At 52.6% G+C, this 17,562-nt stretch overlaps 8 protein-coding genes across 8 annotated transcripts in view; 5 read left to right on the top strand and 3 right to left on the bottom strand.

Annotated features, from left to right (window-relative positions):
• Positions 1–2,829: 2,829 nt before the first annotated feature.
• On the bottom strand, positions 2,830–4,039 carry PHACADRAFT_251540 (uncharacterized protein). Its single transcript, XM_007393011.1, has 5 exons — positions 3,974–4,039; positions 3,880–3,920; positions 3,617–3,817; positions 3,095–3,555; positions 2,830–3,041 (listed from the first exon to the last, which is right to left on the bottom strand). The coding sequence occupies exons 2-4, from the start codon at positions 3,911–3,913 to the stop codon at positions 3,335–3,337; spliced, it is 456 nt and encodes a 151-aa protein (XP_007393073.1). The 5' UTR covers positions 3,914–3,920; positions 3,974–4,039; the 3' UTR covers positions 2,830–3,041; positions 3,095–3,334.
• Positions 4,040–4,132: 93 nt separating this feature from the next.
• PHACADRAFT_251538 (uncharacterized protein) lies at positions 4,133–5,532 on the top strand. Its single transcript, XM_007393010.1, has 6 exons — positions 4,133–4,211; positions 4,291–4,310; positions 4,368–4,419; positions 4,479–4,934; positions 4,984–5,157; positions 5,210–5,532. The coding sequence occupies exons 2-6, from the start codon at positions 4,292–4,294 to the stop codon at positions 5,217–5,219; spliced, it is 711 nt and encodes a 236-aa protein (XP_007393072.1). The 5' UTR covers positions 4,133–4,211; position 4,291; the 3' UTR covers positions 5,220–5,532.
• A 224-nt stretch (positions 5,533–5,756) lies between these two features.
• On the top strand, positions 5,757–6,965 carry PHACADRAFT_251537 (uncharacterized protein). The gene is made up of 3 exons (XM_007393009.1): positions 5,757–6,079; positions 6,142–6,277; positions 6,340–6,965. The coding sequence occupies exons 1-3, from the start codon at positions 5,763–5,765 to the stop codon at positions 6,829–6,831; spliced, it is 945 nt and encodes a 314-aa protein (XP_007393071.1). The 5' UTR covers positions 5,757–5,762; the 3' UTR covers positions 6,832–6,965.
• A 1,460-nt stretch (positions 6,966–8,425) lies between these two features.
• Positions 8,426–9,891, top strand: PHACADRAFT_251534 (uncharacterized protein). Its single transcript, XM_007393008.1, has 10 exons — positions 8,426–8,499; positions 8,564–8,692; positions 8,752–8,820; positions 8,871–8,926; positions 8,977–9,054; positions 9,110–9,162; positions 9,215–9,236; positions 9,301–9,462; positions 9,520–9,599; positions 9,653–9,891. The coding sequence occupies exons 1-10, from the start codon at positions 8,445–8,447 to the stop codon at positions 9,837–9,839; spliced, it is 891 nt and encodes a 296-aa protein (XP_007393070.1). The 5' UTR covers positions 8,426–8,444; the 3' UTR covers positions 9,840–9,891.
• Positions 9,892–10,370: 479 nt separating this feature from the next.
• PHACADRAFT_90636 (uncharacterized protein) lies at positions 10,371–12,397 on the top strand (the record flags this gene model as incomplete). Its single annotated transcript, XM_007393007.1, is given in 5 exon segments — positions 10,371–10,598; positions 10,700–11,026; positions 11,077–11,488; positions 11,541–11,955; positions 11,968–12,397. The coding sequence occupies 5 exon segments, from the start codon at positions 10,371–10,373 to the stop codon at positions 12,395–12,397; spliced, it is 1,812 nt and encodes a 603-aa protein (XP_007393069.1).
• Positions 12,398–12,595: 198 nt separating this feature from the next.
• PHACADRAFT_251531 (uncharacterized protein) lies at positions 12,596–13,094 on the bottom strand. The gene has a single exon (XM_007393006.1). It carries the CDS (start codon positions 12,937–12,939, stop codon positions 12,739–12,741), a length of 201 nt encoding a protein of 66 aa, XP_007393068.1. The 5' UTR covers positions 12,940–13,094; the 3' UTR covers positions 12,596–12,738.
• A 247-nt stretch (positions 13,095–13,341) lies between these two features.
• Positions 13,342–15,054, top strand: PHACADRAFT_206600 (uncharacterized protein; the record flags this gene model as incomplete). Its single annotated transcript, XM_007393005.1, has 1 exon — positions 13,342–15,054. The coding sequence occupies one exon, from the start codon at positions 13,345–13,347 to the stop codon at positions 14,383–14,385; it is 1,041 nt and encodes a 346-aa protein (XP_007393067.1). The 3' UTR covers positions 14,386–15,054.
• A 305-nt stretch (positions 15,055–15,359) lies between these two features.
• Positions 15,360–17,562, bottom strand: part of PHACADRAFT_251527 (uncharacterized protein) — a 7,614-nt gene continuing 5,411 nt past the window's right edge. The window contains exons 23-25 of the mRNA XM_007393004.1: positions 15,965–17,562; positions 15,725–15,913; positions 15,360–15,665 (exon numbers count right to left, since the gene is read on the bottom strand). The gene's annotated coding sequence lies outside the window, so the exon portion shown is untranslated. The remainder of the gene's footprint in view (positions 15,666–15,724; positions 15,914–15,964) is intronic.

The following is a 17,562-nucleotide window of genomic DNA, read 5'->3' as shown; positions in this document are numbered from 1 at the left end:
ATTGCGTCATGATGTTTGACATCCCTGGTGATAGTAAGGACATCGAAATCGGCCACTGTGTATACCTCAGCCGCATAAAAGATTTAGACGGCATGTAAACGTACTGTTCTGTCTGCAGTTTGAATCTATGTCCCTGGATATGCGCCAGCACAGTATATCCATTTGGAGAACTGATTTCGCAAAGAGGACAATCGACTGTGCTGTCCTCTGTCTTTACACCTCCTTCATTGGTGATATACTATGTCTGGGAATACGGTATATATTCACCAGTAACCGTGACCAGATAGTATCGTGAACCTTCGAATACTCGGAATTGCCGCTGTCGTCTTGGTATCTTGCACGTCTGAAAATCATGTGTCGTAGATGACTGCATGGGGAATAGTATAATACGATTTAGGCTCACACATTTGCGCACTTGCGCATCGCGGGAAGCGTTATTGTAGCCACAGCAGTGGCACACCGCGCAGTGGTCCATCATGGCCGGACTCAAATTAAGCGTGTGCTTGCCACTGAAATACTCCTGCCGCGTCACGCTTGGGATAATTTCGAGGCATAGTACTTCAAGGCTCCATAAACTGTCAATACAGGCGGTGACAAGTGCGACAAGCCTGAGCGTCCCCAGCGTGGCCGTTGGGCCGATTTCAGGCGCTTGCGCTCGCCGCAACTTGAAAGACCCCGTGTACCCCCTACCGTGAGGACCAGTTGACGTGCGAATTATCACAGAAGTGCGATCTCTGGGTTCGGAGGCAGGCTTTCATAATCTCTAAAAGCAGTTGGGGATCGCGACCCTTGGCATGTTGAAGAGGGCTAAGGGTTTGAACCTGTCTACGTGGTTCAGTCGTGGGTAAAGGCATCATCAGTGTCAAGGTCACCGAGCTCCAGAACGGCCGAGCCTTCGGAAGTAAAAAGGGCCTGGGATGTGTGAAAGAAGGAGGATACACGTGAGCATTCGAAACGCGAGTGCTTCAGGGATAGTGGTCGAAAATGAGGCGGAACTAGAGAACATGTTAGACGAGGAAGGATCCAGAAGGTGCGAGAAGCTCAGCGCGACAGACCTAGACATGAGTTTCCGGACTGCTGTGCAGACTCGCATGACAAAAGCATGGACATAGACTGTCCCATGATAGTAAACATCGGTATCTGCGAGTGCGACGAACTTTGAGCGACCATTACAGGAACGGACGACGAAGATAACATAGACTGTAGGGTGTCAGTGCTGATTGAAGCCGGTAGATGAATAATCCGTGGAGAGCAGGGAGGCCCGTTTTCCAACTGTGGTGAAGCTGGAAGGATCAGGGCTGAGAAGGTGAATTCGAGTTAGCACAGTTGTGAAGCGTCTGAGGCGGGGAAGGCAGATACAGCAATTGGAGTAACAAAAGGGTCGGCCCTGGTGTGAGTTCTGAAGCAAATATGGACATATATATCCCACAGGGAAGACAAAGTTATTGAGGGCGATCAGGATGGTAGGTTCCGCCGAGGCAGACACTTGATTCACGGAGTAACGGAATACAATGTATAGCGCGGAGGTCGAAGTTGGCCCACGGGCTTAGTTAATACCGAGTCGCGCCTCGAGTAGTCTCGGTTCCAGGACGCTGAGCAAGCGGGAGGCAGCAGGGTGCAGCGGTAACAAACCATTTGTAATGGTTGATTAGCGGACTTTTGAAGGATTTCAAACTCCGAAAGCCCCCATTACAATTCTCTAACAGCAGGACGAGAGTCTGGAACCGAGACTACGCCTCGAGCAGACGAGTTCTCTACTATGTTGAAGCGCGGAGGTTGAACGTTGAATATTGAAGCCGTAGTACTGTAGAGGCACGACAAGAGTAGTGTCCGGGCCCGAAGTGTAATTCCCAACTTGGTAGACGCACATTCGTACGGCGGGTCTCTTCGGCTCGAGGGCCGTCTACCCGCTTTGTTTCGTAACAAGGAAACGTCTGCTCATGCCGCGTGAGGCTTGTCGGGTCACGGAATCTCTTGGACATGCAGCATCCGAGCAGATGAAAGGCTTGGGGCCCAAACGACGAATGTAGTGGAATTTCATCGTTTGAGCCCCTACGGCGAAGACAGGTCAGCCATTAAGCCAGGGTCACGACGAGTTATGCTAAATTCATGTAGGACTGAGACAACTTTCGTTAGGGAAAGTTCGCACCTCGGACTTCAAAGCTCTGTCATTGACGAACTTGGCTTGGGAATAAGCGAACCAAACAAGTGCGCGGTGGTAACGGTAGACATCCCCTTCTTCCAACGCTACGAGTGCCTGAGTTAGAGTCGGTATGAGAGATTCACAGATGTGAAGGCAGCTGCGAATTTCACCGGGCCTTCAGCCGAATTGCGAGCTGTGATGGGAGGACCTTCGAAGACAACCGCAGACCACGGAAAGAAGTGCATGATGCTTACATCGATAAGCATAAGCACTCGGATTGAATGTACTAGCTGCCAAGGAGTTTACAAAGCCGAAGACGTCGGGGCCGCCGGCGGGCGGTTCCTGACATAGGCACCCGAAGTGGTGGGCTTGCTGACGATAAAAAGCGGTGCTCGGGACGAAGCCTAACCACAAGTTACCTAGCCGGTAAGAGATACCTGTGCCGCCCGGAAGGCTGTCGTGCAGGTTATTTATCAACACTAACGACCTGGGAGATATGCCACTTCTTGGCCAACAGCCGCGGTTGGCCGGTACATACAGCAGTGAAGCAGAGTCTGGAGCACAGCAAATTACTGCCGTGTCCAGGTTGGTGGTGTGCTCGACCTGCGCTCCAGACTAGCCCGATTCCAACTGTCCGACTTGAGTGCTGATGAGGAGTGAGAGGTGTTGACCAACGGACTCAAGCCAAAATGCGCCCTTGACACGTGTCGCGTAGCGGCGGGAGGGGGCTCGCTAGCGCACTTCGTCGCCTTAGTAAGTATCCCGAATGGTAGACCTAAAAGGCCCGAACCATATCGTGTTTACTGTCCCACAGTATAAAAACGAGCGACAACACAGCTCGCGGCGGTAAGACGCAAACAAGAACGGCTGCTCTCATCCAAAAGGCCCTATGGGGGCACTGTATCTTCGAGAATTAGCCGGCTGACACTGGAAGAGATCATGTTTGCGCACCTTCAATGCAACCATGGTCCACAGACCGGGTCCATGAGACCACGACCTCACAGCACACAACAGCAGAAGCTGATAGGTATCACGCAAGAACCGTTGTGTCTGCATCCTGGATAGCATACGCCTATTTTGCATTGCGACAACAAGCATGAAACGAGAAGACGCAATATCACATAAGAAAAACTTAAACCGCCAGCACTTGGGCATCAGCCATCCGCCATACTCCAGTGTTGACCGACCGGCTCATGCAATGAGGGTGGAAGCGGTGGCAGAGTCGTACTTGAAGGTCGGGGGAATCTGTTGCCTTGTCTTATAGTAGCGAGCAAGGCGATGGATACGCGACTCGATAAGAATGAGGCGAAACTTAGAGTCCTTGTCCTTGCGATTAGTCTCCAAGTGCTTGCGGACGGCGACAGCTTTCTTGATCAGGTGCCAGAGATCCTCGGGAATCTGAGGGGCAAGACCTAGAACGGGTGTTGGCATTGACACCTAACGGACAGTGCATACGTCGGCCGAAACACGTACCGCTGGTCTTCAAGATACGGAGAATCTTGTTGCCAGTCACGAAGCGAACCTGGGGGATACCGTGCGAGTCACGGAGGGTAACACCGATCTGCGATGGTGTCAAACCCTTACGGGCGAGCTTGCAGATGTGCTCAACGACGTCCTCAGGGGTAGTCTTGAGCCATGAAGGGGGAGTACGGCGGTAGGGGAGGGCAGAGGACGCTAAGCGAGAGCCAGGTCTAAGAAACAGTTCGCAATTTCGTAAGACTTAAGACAAAACATACAAATGCCCTTTCCGGGAGCGTGCATACGACCCATGTTGGCTCTATGACATACGTTCAGCACACTTGCTTACGCTTAACAAACTTTTGCACTTACAAATTTTGCGGCGGTGAGCGAGTCTTGAGGTCTTGTCGTCGTCGAGACCGGTGGGATCGTTGAGTGCCACACCCACGTGCCAAATCGGGGCTGTGGCTGGCGCGACTGTACAGTACCAAAATCTAGCGCCCAGCCACTGCACGCTTGGTTCTGTTTAGTCCACTACTCGCCCAGCCGATCTTCTAGACTTCTCCGACGTCGCCGCCGTTGACGGAGACAGGCCTGCCAACGACCAAAGGTCATTGCCCTCCGTATCTGATCCTTGTTGCTCGAAATTCTGACATTTTCCGCTGGTTTTATGGGTTCCGGGTACTCAGCATGAAGATCAACATCGCAAGTGAGTCGTGACGCTTGTGCATCTTCAGACCAGCCCTGAACTGTGTCCAATGGATAGACCCCGCGACTGGGGCCCAAAAGCTCGTCGACTTCGACCAGGAGAGGCATTAGTACGCATCCTGTGGTACACGGACAAATACAACTTTGCTGATCTATGTATGCATCTTAGCCGTGTCTTCTACGACAAGAAGATCGCTCAGGAGGTTCCTGCCGACTCTCTTGGCGACGAATGGAAGGGCTACATTTTCCGCATTACAGGTGGCAATGACAAGCAGGGTTTCCCCATGAAACAGGGTGTCCTCCTCCCCCACCGTGTCGGTCTTCTCCTCTCGGACGGCCACTCATGCTACCGGCCCCGCCGTACTGGTGAGCGCAAGCGAAAGTCCGTCCGTGGCTGCATCGTCGGCCCCGATATCGCTGTACTCTCCGTCGTTATCGTCAAGCAGGGAGAGAACGAGATCCCCGGACTGACCGACACCGTCCTTCCCAAGCGTCTCGGCCCTAAGCGTGCAACTAAAATCCGCCGCTTTTTCAACCTCTCGAAGGAGGACGATGTCAGGAAGTACGTCGTTCGCCGGGAAGTCGTCTCCACTAAGAAGGAAAATGCCAAGCCATACACTAAGGCGTAAGTCGGATCAGTGTTTGTAGCATGCTGTGCTTAATTTTCGCTCTAGTCCCAAGATCCAGCGATTGGTCACCCCCATCCGTCTCCAGCGCCGTCGTCACCTCCGCTCTCTCAAGCGCCGCCGGATCGAACGCCAGAAGGAGCAGAAGACCGAGTACGACGCTCTGCTTGCGAAGCGCCTCGCCGAGAGGAAAGAGAAGGTTGCGTCGGTCAAGGCCAAGAAGTGCGTCTTTTTACAATTGTACACCCTGAAGCTGCAGCTGATTGTATCGCAGGAGCGCGTAAGCCTTCGATGTACGCTGTTATGTGGCGGTTGCTTTGTATGGCTTATAGCATGCTGTTTCCTCTCATCTACTCGCCGCTTTCGCAATCACTATACGCTAACTGTGCACGGCTGTGGTGTGGGCCTTTGCAACGCCTTGCGTCCGGCGACGGGACTCGCCTGGGCGTGTTTTGTACTGCTCATAGCTGTTCACTTATGTCGACTCCTGGACGTCTATAAGGCTCTGCTCGGTTTCCAGTGAGAATTTCAGCGCTCCATGTCTGCATTGTCGTTATATGTAACTGTTGTCCAATGCCAAGAGTTAGTCCAATCGTCAAAACGAAATATCGCGGGTCCATTACGGCGAGCACCGCCTCACGCTCGATCTAGTCACCTCGGCTCGGCCGTGTCTGCATACCCATCTTTTGTCTTGAGGCTGTACTAGGTCCTGGGAGTATGGAAATCTCGAATACCCCACAGCCCCACTTTGGCCACACGGTATATGAGTGGCAGCCGCATGATAGCCACACTCCTCCTGGACTCGATACTCTTCCATCTTCGTTGACATGGTGCACGTACCTGGAATCACTCAACGCCTGTATCCACGAAAGGGCGGTGGTGGTGGCGGTGGCAAAGGAGGTGGCAGCGGCGGTGAAGGTGGTGGGACGGGCAAGGGCAGTGGTTCTGAGGGCTCCGGCGATGGCTCTACAGGCTCGAGCGGCAGGAGCAGCGTCCCGCTCAGCGGTTCTACAGGAGGCAGCAATGACCGAACCATCACGGCCTACGGGAAAGGCGGCGGCTCAGCGTCAACTATTCCGAGTGGGCAGCTGTTTGCTGGGCGCAACGTAGGCGGGGGTACTCGCGATCAGGTATTCGGAACGAGGTGCGAGTGCAATTCGTTTATCACACTTGTGGAGAAATTTTAACCATATTGTTACTTCTTAGGACATATGGCAGCGGGTACCCTGGTCAACCGAACAATCGCGGTGTCACTAACTTGGGCTTCCCCTTCGTTTTTTGGCCTGTCGTATGGGGCGGCACTTTGGGCTACGGCGCTGCATACTTGCATGATACGAACGAGGTTAGTCCGGTCATTGCGTACTCCGTGACTATCCGGCCATCTGATGGCCGTGCATATTCCAGTATGGCGATCCGAATAATTCAAGCCGTCCGGGAGGTCCCATGGCGCAGACAGTCTTTGCTGACAAGAATTCGAACAACACTTTCCACCTTCTCGCAGACAACACTACCGTGGCGTCCCTAATTGATTCGGTCGCAGCAAACTGTTCCCTTGGAAATACGACTGCTCTGACCCCCATACCCCTGAACACTTCTGACCCCTCGCAACCCCGACCGGAGCAGGCCGTGCAATATTATCGTGCAAGCAGCGTTGTACTTACACTCGATGGCTACAACGATACGGCGGCCCTCTCAAACGACAGCTCTATGCCTGATACCCCTCTTCCGTCCTGGGTAGACACCCCCTTCCTCAACTGCCTGAATCAGACTATCGGGGCCGCCGTTCCGCTCGTTGATGCCGCAAGCCCTTCAAGCGTGTCTGCTGTGCTCGGTTCCCCCGGCATGAGCCTTTTGGGCCTGATTTGGATATTCGTCATATCTTCCCTCGTCGTCTGAAAGCCAGGGTTGCGCATCTGTGACACTTATCTCTTCCTTCGTGTCACGTTTTGCGGCTTCTGGAGACATTTTGAATTCTGGTGTTTGCTATCCTGTGTTTCTCGTACGGCATACCCTAATATTATATTATTATGGTGAGTAACGACAAGTGGATTTAGCCTTATTGACGCCTATCCTAAGTACATAAAGGATCTTTATCACCGACATGAAGCGTTACCTACCTGATGACCCCCTCACGAATCTTCGATACGTCTCTCAACGCTGTCTGTCATCGTCACGTAGAGTGGATACAGAGAGGCATTGAGAACCTGCATATGTCTCTCTGGTGCAGATTCTCTGGGATTGGCCATGCAGCATGCTTGATTGCTCTCCTAACTGCCATGAGGATTGGCAATACACCTCTGGGGCGTGACGCAGACGTCCTCCGGAGGGTCTTTACAGCGTCGCTGATCAGGGACATCGGGAAGACATTGCGACAGCGACGGTACAGCGGCGACCACAGCTCCTACGTGCGTCGGACGGAAAAGAGCGCGATGAACGTCAAGCTTCGTGGCGGTTCAAATGTTTATCACATTGCATCGCTTGCGCGTCTTTCGATGCGTGGTCTTGACGCTTCCAGCTCCGCAACAGCCGGCAGTAGAACTCGCGGCTGTTTCGTAAGATGCTCGTCGTAGGATATCCGACACCCCATGTTAACTTCGAGCCGACAACTTACACCCCATAATGCATCTATTGCATCTATCTGCTGCGCTCACCTTTGAACGGCCAACGATAAAAACTTGCATCCCTGAACTTTGGTGACCCTGCCCGTGAGTTGGTAGCATGATCACTCCCGCGAGCCAACGCGCAATTTTAGCTGCTAGATGTGCTTACTGTCGGTGCGAAGGACCGTCCAACCGAGCGAGTTGTATCGAGATTTGATCAAATCTGTCGCACTCTTCGCAAGTCATGCTCTCGGCGTGTCGCCGGAGGCTGTCCTCATACCGCGACGCACAGGCACCGAATACCCATTTGGAGAAAATGAGTGCATCCTCGCCTCATGTTGCATAAAGCCCCGTAAATCCACAATTATGACGCAGAATCATTAATGACTGTTGTCACGCCCTACTTCTCAATAATCACGCTTGTTCCTCCTCCTTCAAAGCAACCACCGTTGTGGAACAAATCCGTTCGCTCCCCGCCCGTGTAGCGCCTCCCCCGTGCGTGAGCCGGTGAACGGTTAGGACCGGACCATTCCTCAACCTGATTGGGAACATTCACTCGATCGGGCATGCTTGTGAATGTGGGACCCTGAGCATGATTCGAAGAGGTACATACATCCCGAAGTCCCCCCAAGCGACGCAACATCGAGGGATCGTGGGTGCCGCCGCATGTCGAACAGGCATGCCTAGTGAGCGAGTTGCTATCCCCGCTGCTCTGGATCTACGTACTACCTCGCTCGGAGACAGAAGGTCTTGATACGGCAAGCGCCACAAGTATGCCGAGGCAGTTTAGTGACGCTCAGGTATAAGTAGGGTCGTACCTGCGACAGTACCTGACCAGCATCGACAGCCCTAACCACCAGCCACTTGCAAATCCTATCCTCTCCGTCTCTGTTGAGCATCGCTCTCGGTATGATACCTCCCTCAGCTCAATACCTCGAAGACATCTCCGACAATATCGACGAAGGCACGTCTACTTTGCTATTGATTTTGTATTTTAGAGTTCCAAGCTTAGCTCTGCTTCCGGTCAGTGAACAAGCTCAAAGCCTCTCGCGCGTGGGACGAGGCCTCAGACTTCGACAACAACAAAGATAAGACCAAGTTCCGTCAGTATGAGGAGGCATGCGATCGCGTAAAGGCGTTCTACAAGGAGCAGCATGGTCAGCCTCGCCTTATTGTTGCTTAGCTGAGCGTTCGCTAACCGCATCGCGCCCTACAGAGAAGCAGACTGTGGAGTTCAATCTCAAGGTGCGCGCAAGCTTCAAGAAGACCGTGCGCGCGCGAATGGGCAAGTTTACTGTTTCAAGCGGTATGAGTGGGAACGCTGATACTCCGTAGGCATTTGGGAGGCGATGGAGCTCCTTAATACACTTGTGGACCAGTCTGACCCGGATGTGAGCCAGAAAGCACGGGTGCCGAGGCGCTTGACTGACCGCGAAAATAGACGAGCGTATCTCAGATTGAGCACCTGTTGCAGACAGCGGAGGCTATCCGTCGAGACGGAAAGCCGGAATGGATGCAGGTACGTGTCTGCGGGCATTCAGATGCTGAGGTCAGGGTGCTGACAAGGCTGATAGGTGGCCGGCCTCGTTCATGACCTCGGAAAGCTGCTGCATATATTCGGCTCTGAGTAAGTAGTTCTCGTTGCCGAGGCATAATCCTGCTGACCAGAATTGGTTTAGAGGCCAATGGGACGTAGTCGGGGTACGTCTCGTCTCTCGATATGGTTCTGCGAGCAGGCCACAGACTAACTGGTGTGTTCATACAGGATACATTCGTTGTTGGATGTAAGTTCTCCGAGAAGAACATTTACCCTGAATCGTTCAAAGGCAATCCCGACTTCCGCGACCCTGTGTATTCCACAGAGCACGGTGTTTATAAGCCTCACTGCGGACTTGACAACGTCATGCTCTCTTGGGGACACGACGAGGTTAGACAGACTCTAAGCTTCGTTCCGTTCCTGAAACTGACGCCTCTTGCTGTGCAGTATCTGTATCATGTCCTAAGGAATCAGAGCAGCCTTCCGGAAGAAGCACTCTACATGATCCGGTATCATAGTTTCTATCCGTGGGTAGTCCGCATGGCTTTCTCTTATCCTGGCTCATCGGCATGTGTCATAGATGGCACAGGGAGGACGCGTACATGCACCTCACTAATGCCAACGACCAGCGCGCCCTGGAAGCTGTTCGGGCCTTTAACCCTTACGACTTGTACAGCAAGAGCGATGACCCGATTGATCCCGAGAAGGTCAAACCATACTACCAGGCTCTCATCGCGAAGTTCTTTCCCGAAATAATTGAATGGTGAATGCCAAAACACGTCGAGATGTCCACAGTTCGTCCTGCACACGACACCCAGCTTTGGGGGGGGGGGGGGCACCCGGATTCATTTCCTTTGGGTCATTTTGGGGTCACTTTGTCACATCGGGTTAAATTATACACGAATCTTCATTATGTCCATACTAGAGCATAAAATAGTCATGTATCAGCTATTGTAGATTATACGAAAAAAAAAAGATCACTGTGGATTAAGGAGAGCAAAGCAAGCGACCATAGCTACTAATTGAGGGCGACGGTGCTTGGATAGACTTCTTGATCAACTGACGCGATCAAGCAATGTCGAATGAGACGCTCAAAACTCAGCTATCGATTCTGACTCGAACTTTCACCCAAAAATCCCAGAGGGTCAAAGGTGGCTTCAATCCTCGCGTTCCGCGTCTGCAGACCTCTCCTCCGCCCTGTACATATCGCTCTCAAAACAAGGCATCTTCGTTTTGTCTCGAAAAGCCGGCTAGATCGCTCCCAAAACATGGCTTCGACCTCCTCATTTTTGAAGAATATGCCCGAGCTTCCCAACGTTCCAGGAACTGAACCCGAGCGTGCAGTCCTCGATTCGTTCAGGACAGCAATTGCCAGGCTCGTTTCTGACGCTCTACCACCACTTACAGTCGAACAGGCCTACCAGGGTGTCGACTATGGAAAAAAGGGCGCTGACTTCACTGTTGCAGTGCCTCGCTTCCGTCTCTCCGGAAAAGTAGACGAGCTAGCAAAGAAGGTTTTAGATAAGGTAAGTCGTTTCTTTCACTTTCAATTCACTTGGTTGTCGTCCTCTCGATGCCCCTTCACACTTGTTACATTGCGTAAACCAATACTTACATCGCCAGTTAGTTCCAACCAAACGAATGGATTGAGAATGTCATCCATGATAAAGCCTTCCTCCACTTCACCTGCCGGACCCCCTCATTAGCCCGCCTTATCCTCACACAAGTCCACGATCTCACCTACAACACCGAGTCTCATCAGCCGGAGTATGGTACAAATACGAGCGGAAAGGGCAAGAAGGCCGTCATCGAGTACTCATCACCAAATATCGCCAAGTCATTTCACGTCGGACACTTGCGCAGCACGATTATCGGCGCTTTCCTCACAAACCTGTATCAGGCGAACGGCTGGGAGGTTACTTCACTCAACTACCTTGGTGACTGGGGTACTCAGGTATGTCCTGTGCGTTCCGCTTTCTTGCTGCATACTAAGCAAGTGTACAGTTCGGTCTCATCGCCGTCGGCTTCGAGAAATACGGAAACGAGGAGGAGCTCCAGACGGACGCTATCAAGCACTTGCTTGAGATCTACATCAAGGTCAACGCCGATGCGGAGAAGGATCCGAGTGTCAAGGTTGAGGCCGCTAAATTTTTCAAGCGTATGGAGGATGGTGACGAGTCCGCACTAGTCAACTGGCGGAAATGGCGAGAACTGTCCATCAAGAAGTATGCTGAGGAGTACGACCGATTGAATGTCCACTTCGACGAGTACATTGGCGAGAGCTTGGTCGGAAAGGAGTGGCAGGCTAAGGCTATTGAGCGACTCGAGGAGATGAACCTCATCGAGGACCACGAGGGAGCCAAGCTCGTTAACCTTGAAAAGTGGAAGATGGGTCGTGCAGTCCTCCGGAAAAAGGGTGAGCACCCCACCCGACACCCAGCGCGTTTTTCATGAACCTCGAAATTTAGACGGTACATCGATCTATCTTACCCGTGATATTGGTGGCGCCATTGAGCGGTACGAGAAGCACAAGTTCGACAGGATGATCTATGTTATCTCCTCGCAGCAAGACCTTCACATGCAGCAGTTTATGAAGGTCATAAAACTCATGGAGTTCCCTTGGGCCGATCGCATCGAGCACATTAACTACGGTCTCGTGCTCGGCATGTCCACCCGTAGGGGTACTGTCGTCTTCCTGGACCAGATTATCCAAGAAGCTGCGTCGGTTATGCACGAGCACATGAGGCAGAACGAGGAGAAATATGCTGCAATCGAGAACCCTGAGTACGTCGCGCAAGAGGTCGGCATTTCCGGTATTAAAATCCAGGATATGGCTGCCAAACGGCAAGTAGGATCGCTTAATGCCAGAGTTCCTCTACTGACGTGATACACTAGAATCAACAACTACACCTTCAACTGGGACCGTATGCTCTCCTTCGAGGGCGACACTGGCCCTTACCTCCAATATGCACACGTCCGACTCGCCTCCATCGAGCGTAACAATCCCCAGCTCATACCCCTCCCCGCCCCAGCTGCTATCAACACTGACCTCCTCGTTGAGCCTTCCGCACGCGACATTATCTTTCTCCTCGGTTCGTACCCCGATGTCGTCAAAACCGCGCTCAAGACGTCCGAGCCGAGCACGGTCGTCACCTTCTGCTTCCGCCTCGCACATGCGATCTCAAGTGCATGGGAGACTGTTATCGTCAGGGGCGAACAGGACGTAGAGAAGGCGCGAGCTCGCATGTGGCTGTACCTTTGCACGCGGGACGTACTTGGTGCGGCAATGCGGCTGCTCACGCTCCGCCCATTAGAGCGCATGTAAGAGGACGTCTCGACACCTTGAGTGAATAGGACTGCATATGTATAATTATGCCGAGTCTGCTGTAGATTATAGCCTAGATGCGCTGCTTTTGCAACCACACGATACTGTGTAATCCGTGCCAACGAGGCTCTGACTGCAGAAGTGTTAACCATGTTGACCGTAGGAGTAGTATGAGCTACTTATAAGTTCTACGCACCTCTTCGAGCCTTTCGACCAGAACCAACTCTCGCTTGAGGCAGCGAAAGCCTTGCTGCAGACCGTGATGCCCAGCCATTTTCATCTCTCTCTCCAAGCGATCACGTTCTGATTCCACCCGGATGAGGACCTCACGCTGCCGTACGTCATCGGCCTCCAACGACCACCTGAAGCACCTCGTTCTTCTCCTTCAAGGAGCGGATCTTTTGCCTGAGAGCCTCAAGCTCCCCTTCATGTTGACAACGATGAGTCGAACGCAGACAGACGAGCTCTTGCACAAGGCTACGTAAGCTCCTGTCTTCGGCGTATACCGCGAGGATTTCCTTCTCGATGTCTTCCGTGGACATTACTTGAGAGACGCAGCTATGGCATATGATTAGGCTTCAAGCTTCAAGCAAGCTCAAGGCGAGCAATGGGATGACGGTGATGCTCTGAAGTATTGAAGAATGTAGAGACTGGTGGTAGGCTCGATACCAGCCACCTTGCACAGTGCACGGATGAACTTGATCGAGAGCGTAGGGTCGAGATTTAAAACTCAGCCGCTTGCCTAATGAGACAAGCCGCATCATGCGAGCGAAGAACAATATAGGACTTTTTTATTCCGGTAAATGTTGAGGGCCCTGTCGTACTATAGCAATTTAATCTTTTTAAAAAAACTTCATTGTGAAAGATAGTAGAGTCGGTAATACCAGGCCTTACCGTTTCGACTTGGAGATCCGCGAATTGCACCCAAGACTGCAGTACGAACAGCTATGCGTCACATGCAACGTCAGGAAGACCTCTTCACACTCACCAATACTTTGCGCCCGCGGTGGCGCGAGGTTCATGGCATCGCGTTGCGCTACATCTTTGAAAACCTGCTACCGCCCCAGGGTTTGCTGCAGAACTCGATCGCCAATGGGCCAGAAAGTCGTTGGTGTCGAATGATCCGCTCGATGAAATCTATCATGCTCGTTTGCAAGTCGTGGCATACAGCAGCGTACCCACTGCTGTATCGCGACATTGTCCTTCGTCGAGTCGGTCAGGTCGCTGCGTTTGCGAGAACTCTCCGTTCTTCCCCAGGCACATTTGCATACTATGTACGCAGTGTCACGATCACTTGCGGGATCCCGGACTCTTGGAAACGCGTAACAGGCCAGAGTCTGGCGTACATTGCTCAGCAATGTCCCAATCTCACGTCACTCTCTTTTCGAGCAGTGTTTGTTGATCGTGACCCGGAGGCTCACACACCACTACAAGTCCTGCATACCGGCTTAACACCATTGACCGTACCTAACAACATCACACACCTTGGTTTGTTCGACGAGCGACAATTTAGTAAAGAGTACAAGCCACCGTTCTCGTCCTTAACGCCACTGCTTAGTTGGTGCGCCCATCTGATATCACTATCCATCTCCGCATCCTCGCTGCCTCTCCCGGGCGATGATTTAGTCTTCCAATTTTCACAGTTGGAGACCTTGTCTATCTGGTCATACCGTGAAAGTGGAGACAACGTCGAGAATCTTCCTCTGTCATGGGATATGCCGAAGCTAAGTGCGCTTCGTTTGAAACCTGCAGTCTGTTTTAACCAGACGTCCGGTGCAAGACTTGCAAGCTTCTGTCGCAAGTACGCACATACACTCACGCATCTAGACTTTGGAGGAGACAGAGACTTTGCGCTCTCACTGGAGACGTTGGACCAGCAATCGACGGCGGCCTCTCTCTGCCCCAATCTCAGACACCTAGTTTTGCGGGTGTCGGAATGCCACACCTATTCCTTGGAGGAGGTTTGGTACCGCATGAAGCAATCGTAACTATGGTCCAAGGAAGTAGAGCTCGTCGATGTGACAATCGAACCTCTGGCGGATCTTGCACTAAAATCGCTACAAGCCCTTGTACGCTGTTCGGCGCGGAAGCGCGTGCGATACCTTGACATCGACCTGCTCGCGTGGATGCCTGAGCTGCCATACCTCTTCCCCGTAGCGGACCATGTAGCAGAATGGCCGCGCACCATGGATTGCTACGGTCTCAAAATCAAAGAGACGGCGGATTGCTTGGTCTTGGATGCGGAAAGCTGGGACAACGCGTCGCCCGGGTCGACACCAGCCGCTCCCGAAATCAGCTTCGAAGACGAAACCAGAAGCGATGATGGATCTTCGACAAGTGGATCTGAATATCAGTCTTCGAGCTCTGAACCAGACGAAGACTTCCGTATGGACGAGCATGAGACGGATCAAGAGACGGAAGAAGAGACGGGCGAGTATGAGACGGAAGAAGAGATGGAAGAAGAGATGGAAGAAGAGACAGACGAAGGGACGGACGAAGAGCCAGGCGAACTGACGGACGAAGAAGCTTTTGACATCTATTCTAACACTCGATACAGAACGAATGCGGTACTGCTGTCTTGGTTGAGTATTGCACTGGCTCCTCTTTCCGCTGGCGCATCCGACTCGACTCAAATGACTGATGATGAGGGAGAAAGCTATCGCCCATTCTGTTTTGATTTGATAATGACTTGCTCCGACGATACTTAACGTATACACTGTTGGCTTAGTACTCTCGACGCCCAAGACCTGGGGCAATACACCTCCGCGCGCTTCTAAGCCCGTCCTATAAGCGCCGCGTAGCCGATATAGGTTCTCACCGTGCTACATTGTCGGCTATCGCAGCGACGGCGTATCTCACGTTTTGAGGTCTTACTCGGTCTGTGTTCCTTCGGATATTGCAATAAGCGAACTGAGACAACGTGTAACTAAACACAGAGTTCTGGGTGGTTGCTGAAATCACCTCTAGCGTGGCTCATCAGCGCATTCTCGCATTGGTGCGAATAAGCCGTCGCCGAAGGACATTCCTTTCGGATACCTCTAGATCTTCCGAAGCAGCAGACAACCGTATACCCACCATTACCTAGTCTTGAACTTCATGGACAAGCTATTGGATAATCTCCGTGGAACGGCTACGCCTAACGGCCATGGTACATACCGACAGTGCAACGTCTATGTGGAACCCTTCTCGGAAGACGATAAGCCAGACAAGGATGTTGAATCTGTCCTTCTCGAGAACCGGAGCCTTCAAAGTCTCTTTAGAGAACTGGTTAGCCTCCGGGAAAAGGAGTTCCGTATGGAAGCTATTAACGACGCGCTGCGGAGCCAGATTGAACGGCTTCAGCAGGAGAATGGCCGCTTCAAAGGCATGAGTGCAAACCTGGATGCCTGGAGGTTAAGGCTTCTCACGGAATTGGAAGTAGAGAAAATTCGCGTGAGCCGTAAGCCCCAGAAGAAAGGCAAACCCAAGTTGTCCTCGGCGGGAGAAGCCCCAGTTACAGCCGACAAGGTTGGAACGGTAAGAATGAATAAACAGTCTCTTCTGCGGATATTGCTGACGCATCTTCAGCCAGATTACGAGAGACAAGCCTCGCAAACAGCGCAGCGTCCCGAGGCCGCCCTCCTGATCACAGATATAATAGGTTCTACACCTGCCGAGCCTCCTCGAAGGCCGGACGTGGACGGGAATGCTATCGTTCGCGTGTTACACTACGCCATGCCGCCACCACGTTTGCTTCCTCATTCACTAGCTTATGGGCCGCAGAGCCCCTGGTGCATGGCTGTACGTACGCTGAAGTCGCTTTCCCTCGTTCGAAAAGCCTGGCACGATGCGGCGACGTTTCATCTGTACTCCGACATCGTCTTGCGACGGCCCGGTCAAATTGTAGCTTTGGCAAGGACGATTAAATCAGCCCCACACAAGTTCGGTGTCCTCGTCCGGAGTCTTATACTCAGCTGCGAGGTCCCCGAGTGCCTACTCCGCATCATCCGCGACAGCTTGGCAGATATTATCGATTATTGCCCCCATCTTACTGGAATATCATTCCAGGGAACTTTTCCTGTTTCTGCTCTCTTGGGACCTTCCTATCTCCCCTGCCTCTTCACGAGTTACGCTGGAGATGGTAATTACATCAACCTGCCTCTGCCGTCCAGATTACAACATCTTGGCCTGCACGACGACCGTTACGCAAACCAATTCAAGCCTAGCTTTCTCGCCCTGCTCGAGATGGAGCTTCCTTTGACCAACCTTGTATCGTTCTCCATACACGCCGGCTCCTTTGTACCTAGCGTGGAGATTTACCCGCTACTCTTCCCTCGCTTGGAGACCATAACCTTCTGGTCGACACCTGCAGATAAATATTTTCACGTCCCATATTGGTGGAATATGCCCAAGCTGAAGTCTCTGCGCTTCCGGCCGGAAATGAGCCTCAAAGATGAGACGAAGAACAGCTTCAACCCCTTCTTCATCAAGTATGGGCCGAAGCTAACCAACGTCGACTTCGGAGGGAACCTTTCTTGGCCCGCCGACACCGAGAAGTTCGAGAGGCAGGTGCATGCCCTTAGCAAGTGCCCTAACCTTGAACACGTGGTTCTTCGGGTGACGTCGCCGGAGCACCTGAGGCTCCTGAAGAGATCCCCCGCCTTCTTCAGGCCAATTGAGCATGTCGACCTCGTCGTCAAAGGCTCGCTGTGCCCCGCACCATCGGCGACGAAGAGTTTCAAGCATCACGAAGGGTCAAAATGGAAACACGTGCGGTACCTCGATATCTATCTCCTCCGCTGGGCTCCCGATGTTCCGTACATCTTCCCACCATGGCACGACGAACAAGACGACCGAATCCATATACAAGACTTCTACGGCCTGCAAATCAAGGAGAGCGCAAGCGAACTTGCTCTGTACCACAGCCCTTTGTACGGCGAAGACGACGCGAATCCTAACCAAGCTGGTCCTTCAGGCGGAGCGGACTCGGATGACGACTCTGAGTACCGCCCGTCGAGTTTAGCTGAAAGCTCAGACGACAGCAGCAGCAGTCTCAGCGACGCCGAACCAGATGAATTGCCAGACGGGCGCACGATGCCTTCGTACGGCATGCCAAACGTTACACAGCTCACGGAGGACGAGGCGCTGTCCATATATTCCGGTACACTAGAGCATGTTGGCACACA

Source organism: Phanerochaete carnosa, assembly GCF_000300595.1.
Source record: "Phanerochaete carnosa HHB-10118-sp unplaced genomic scaffold PHACAscaffold_3, whole genome shotgun sequence".
In the NCBI taxonomy this organism is placed as follows: domain Eukaryota; kingdom Fungi; phylum Basidiomycota; class Agaricomycetes; order Polyporales; family Phanerochaetaceae; genus Phanerochaete; species Phanerochaete carnosa.
Note: the sequence above shows the minus strand (reverse complement) of the source record. Positions and strands in the feature narration are given on the sequence as shown.

What these genes read in the sequence shown, in the direction of transcription:
- PHACADRAFT_251540 (XM_007393011.1), bottom strand. Translation starts at nt 3,913, where the DNA reads ATGGGTCGTATGCACGCTCCCGGAAAGGGCATTT. An exon ending in CGCTCCCGGAAAGGGCATTT is followed by an intron (nt 3,818 to 3,879) that starts GTATGTTTTGTC and finishes GCTCTCGCTTAG; the next exon opens with CGTCCTCTGCCCTCCCCTAC. An exon ending in CCGTATCTTGAAGACCAGCG is followed by an intron (nt 3,556 to 3,616) that starts GTACGTGTTTCG and finishes CACCCGTTCTAG; the next exon opens with GTCTTGCCCCTCAGATTCCC.
- PHACADRAFT_251538 (XM_007393010.1), top strand. An exon ending in TTCGACCAGGAGAGGCATTA is followed by an intron (nt 4,420 to 4,478) that starts GTACGCATCCTG and finishes TATGCATCTTAG; the next exon opens with CCGTGTCTTCTACGACAAGA. An exon ending in GCCAAGCCATACACTAAGGC is followed by an intron (nt 4,935 to 4,983) that starts GTAAGTCGGATC and finishes TTTTCGCTCTAG; the next exon opens with TCCCAAGATCCAGCGATTGG.
- PHACADRAFT_251537 (XM_007393009.1), top strand. Translation starts at nt 5,763, where the DNA reads ATGGTGCACGTACCTGGAATCACTCAACGCCTGTATCCACGAAAGGGC. An exon ending in GATCAGGTATTCGGAACGAG is followed by an intron (nt 6,080 to 6,141) that starts GTGCGAGTGCAA and finishes GTTACTTCTTAG; the next exon opens with GACATATGGCAGCGGGTACC. An exon ending in ACTTGCATGATACGAACGAG is followed by an intron (nt 6,278 to 6,339) that starts GTTAGTCCGGTC and finishes TGCATATTCCAG; the next exon opens with TATGGCGATCCGAATAATTC.
- PHACADRAFT_251534 (XM_007393008.1), top strand. Translation starts at nt 8,445, where the DNA reads ATGATACCTCCCTCAGCTCAATACCTCGAAGACATCTCCGACAATATC. An exon ending in CTCCGACAATATCGACGAAG is followed by an intron (nt 8,500 to 8,563) that starts GCACGTCTACTT and finishes GCTTCCGGTCAG; the next exon opens with TGAACAAGCTCAAAGCCTCT. An exon ending in GAAAGCCGGAATGGATGCAG is followed by an intron (nt 9,055 to 9,109) that starts GTACGTGTCTGC and finishes CAAGGCTGATAG; the next exon opens with GTGGCCGGCCTCGTTCATGA.
- PHACADRAFT_251531 (XM_007393006.1), bottom strand. Translation starts at nt 12,939, where the DNA reads ATGTCCACGGAAGACATCGAGAAGGAAATCCTCGCGGTATACGCCGAA.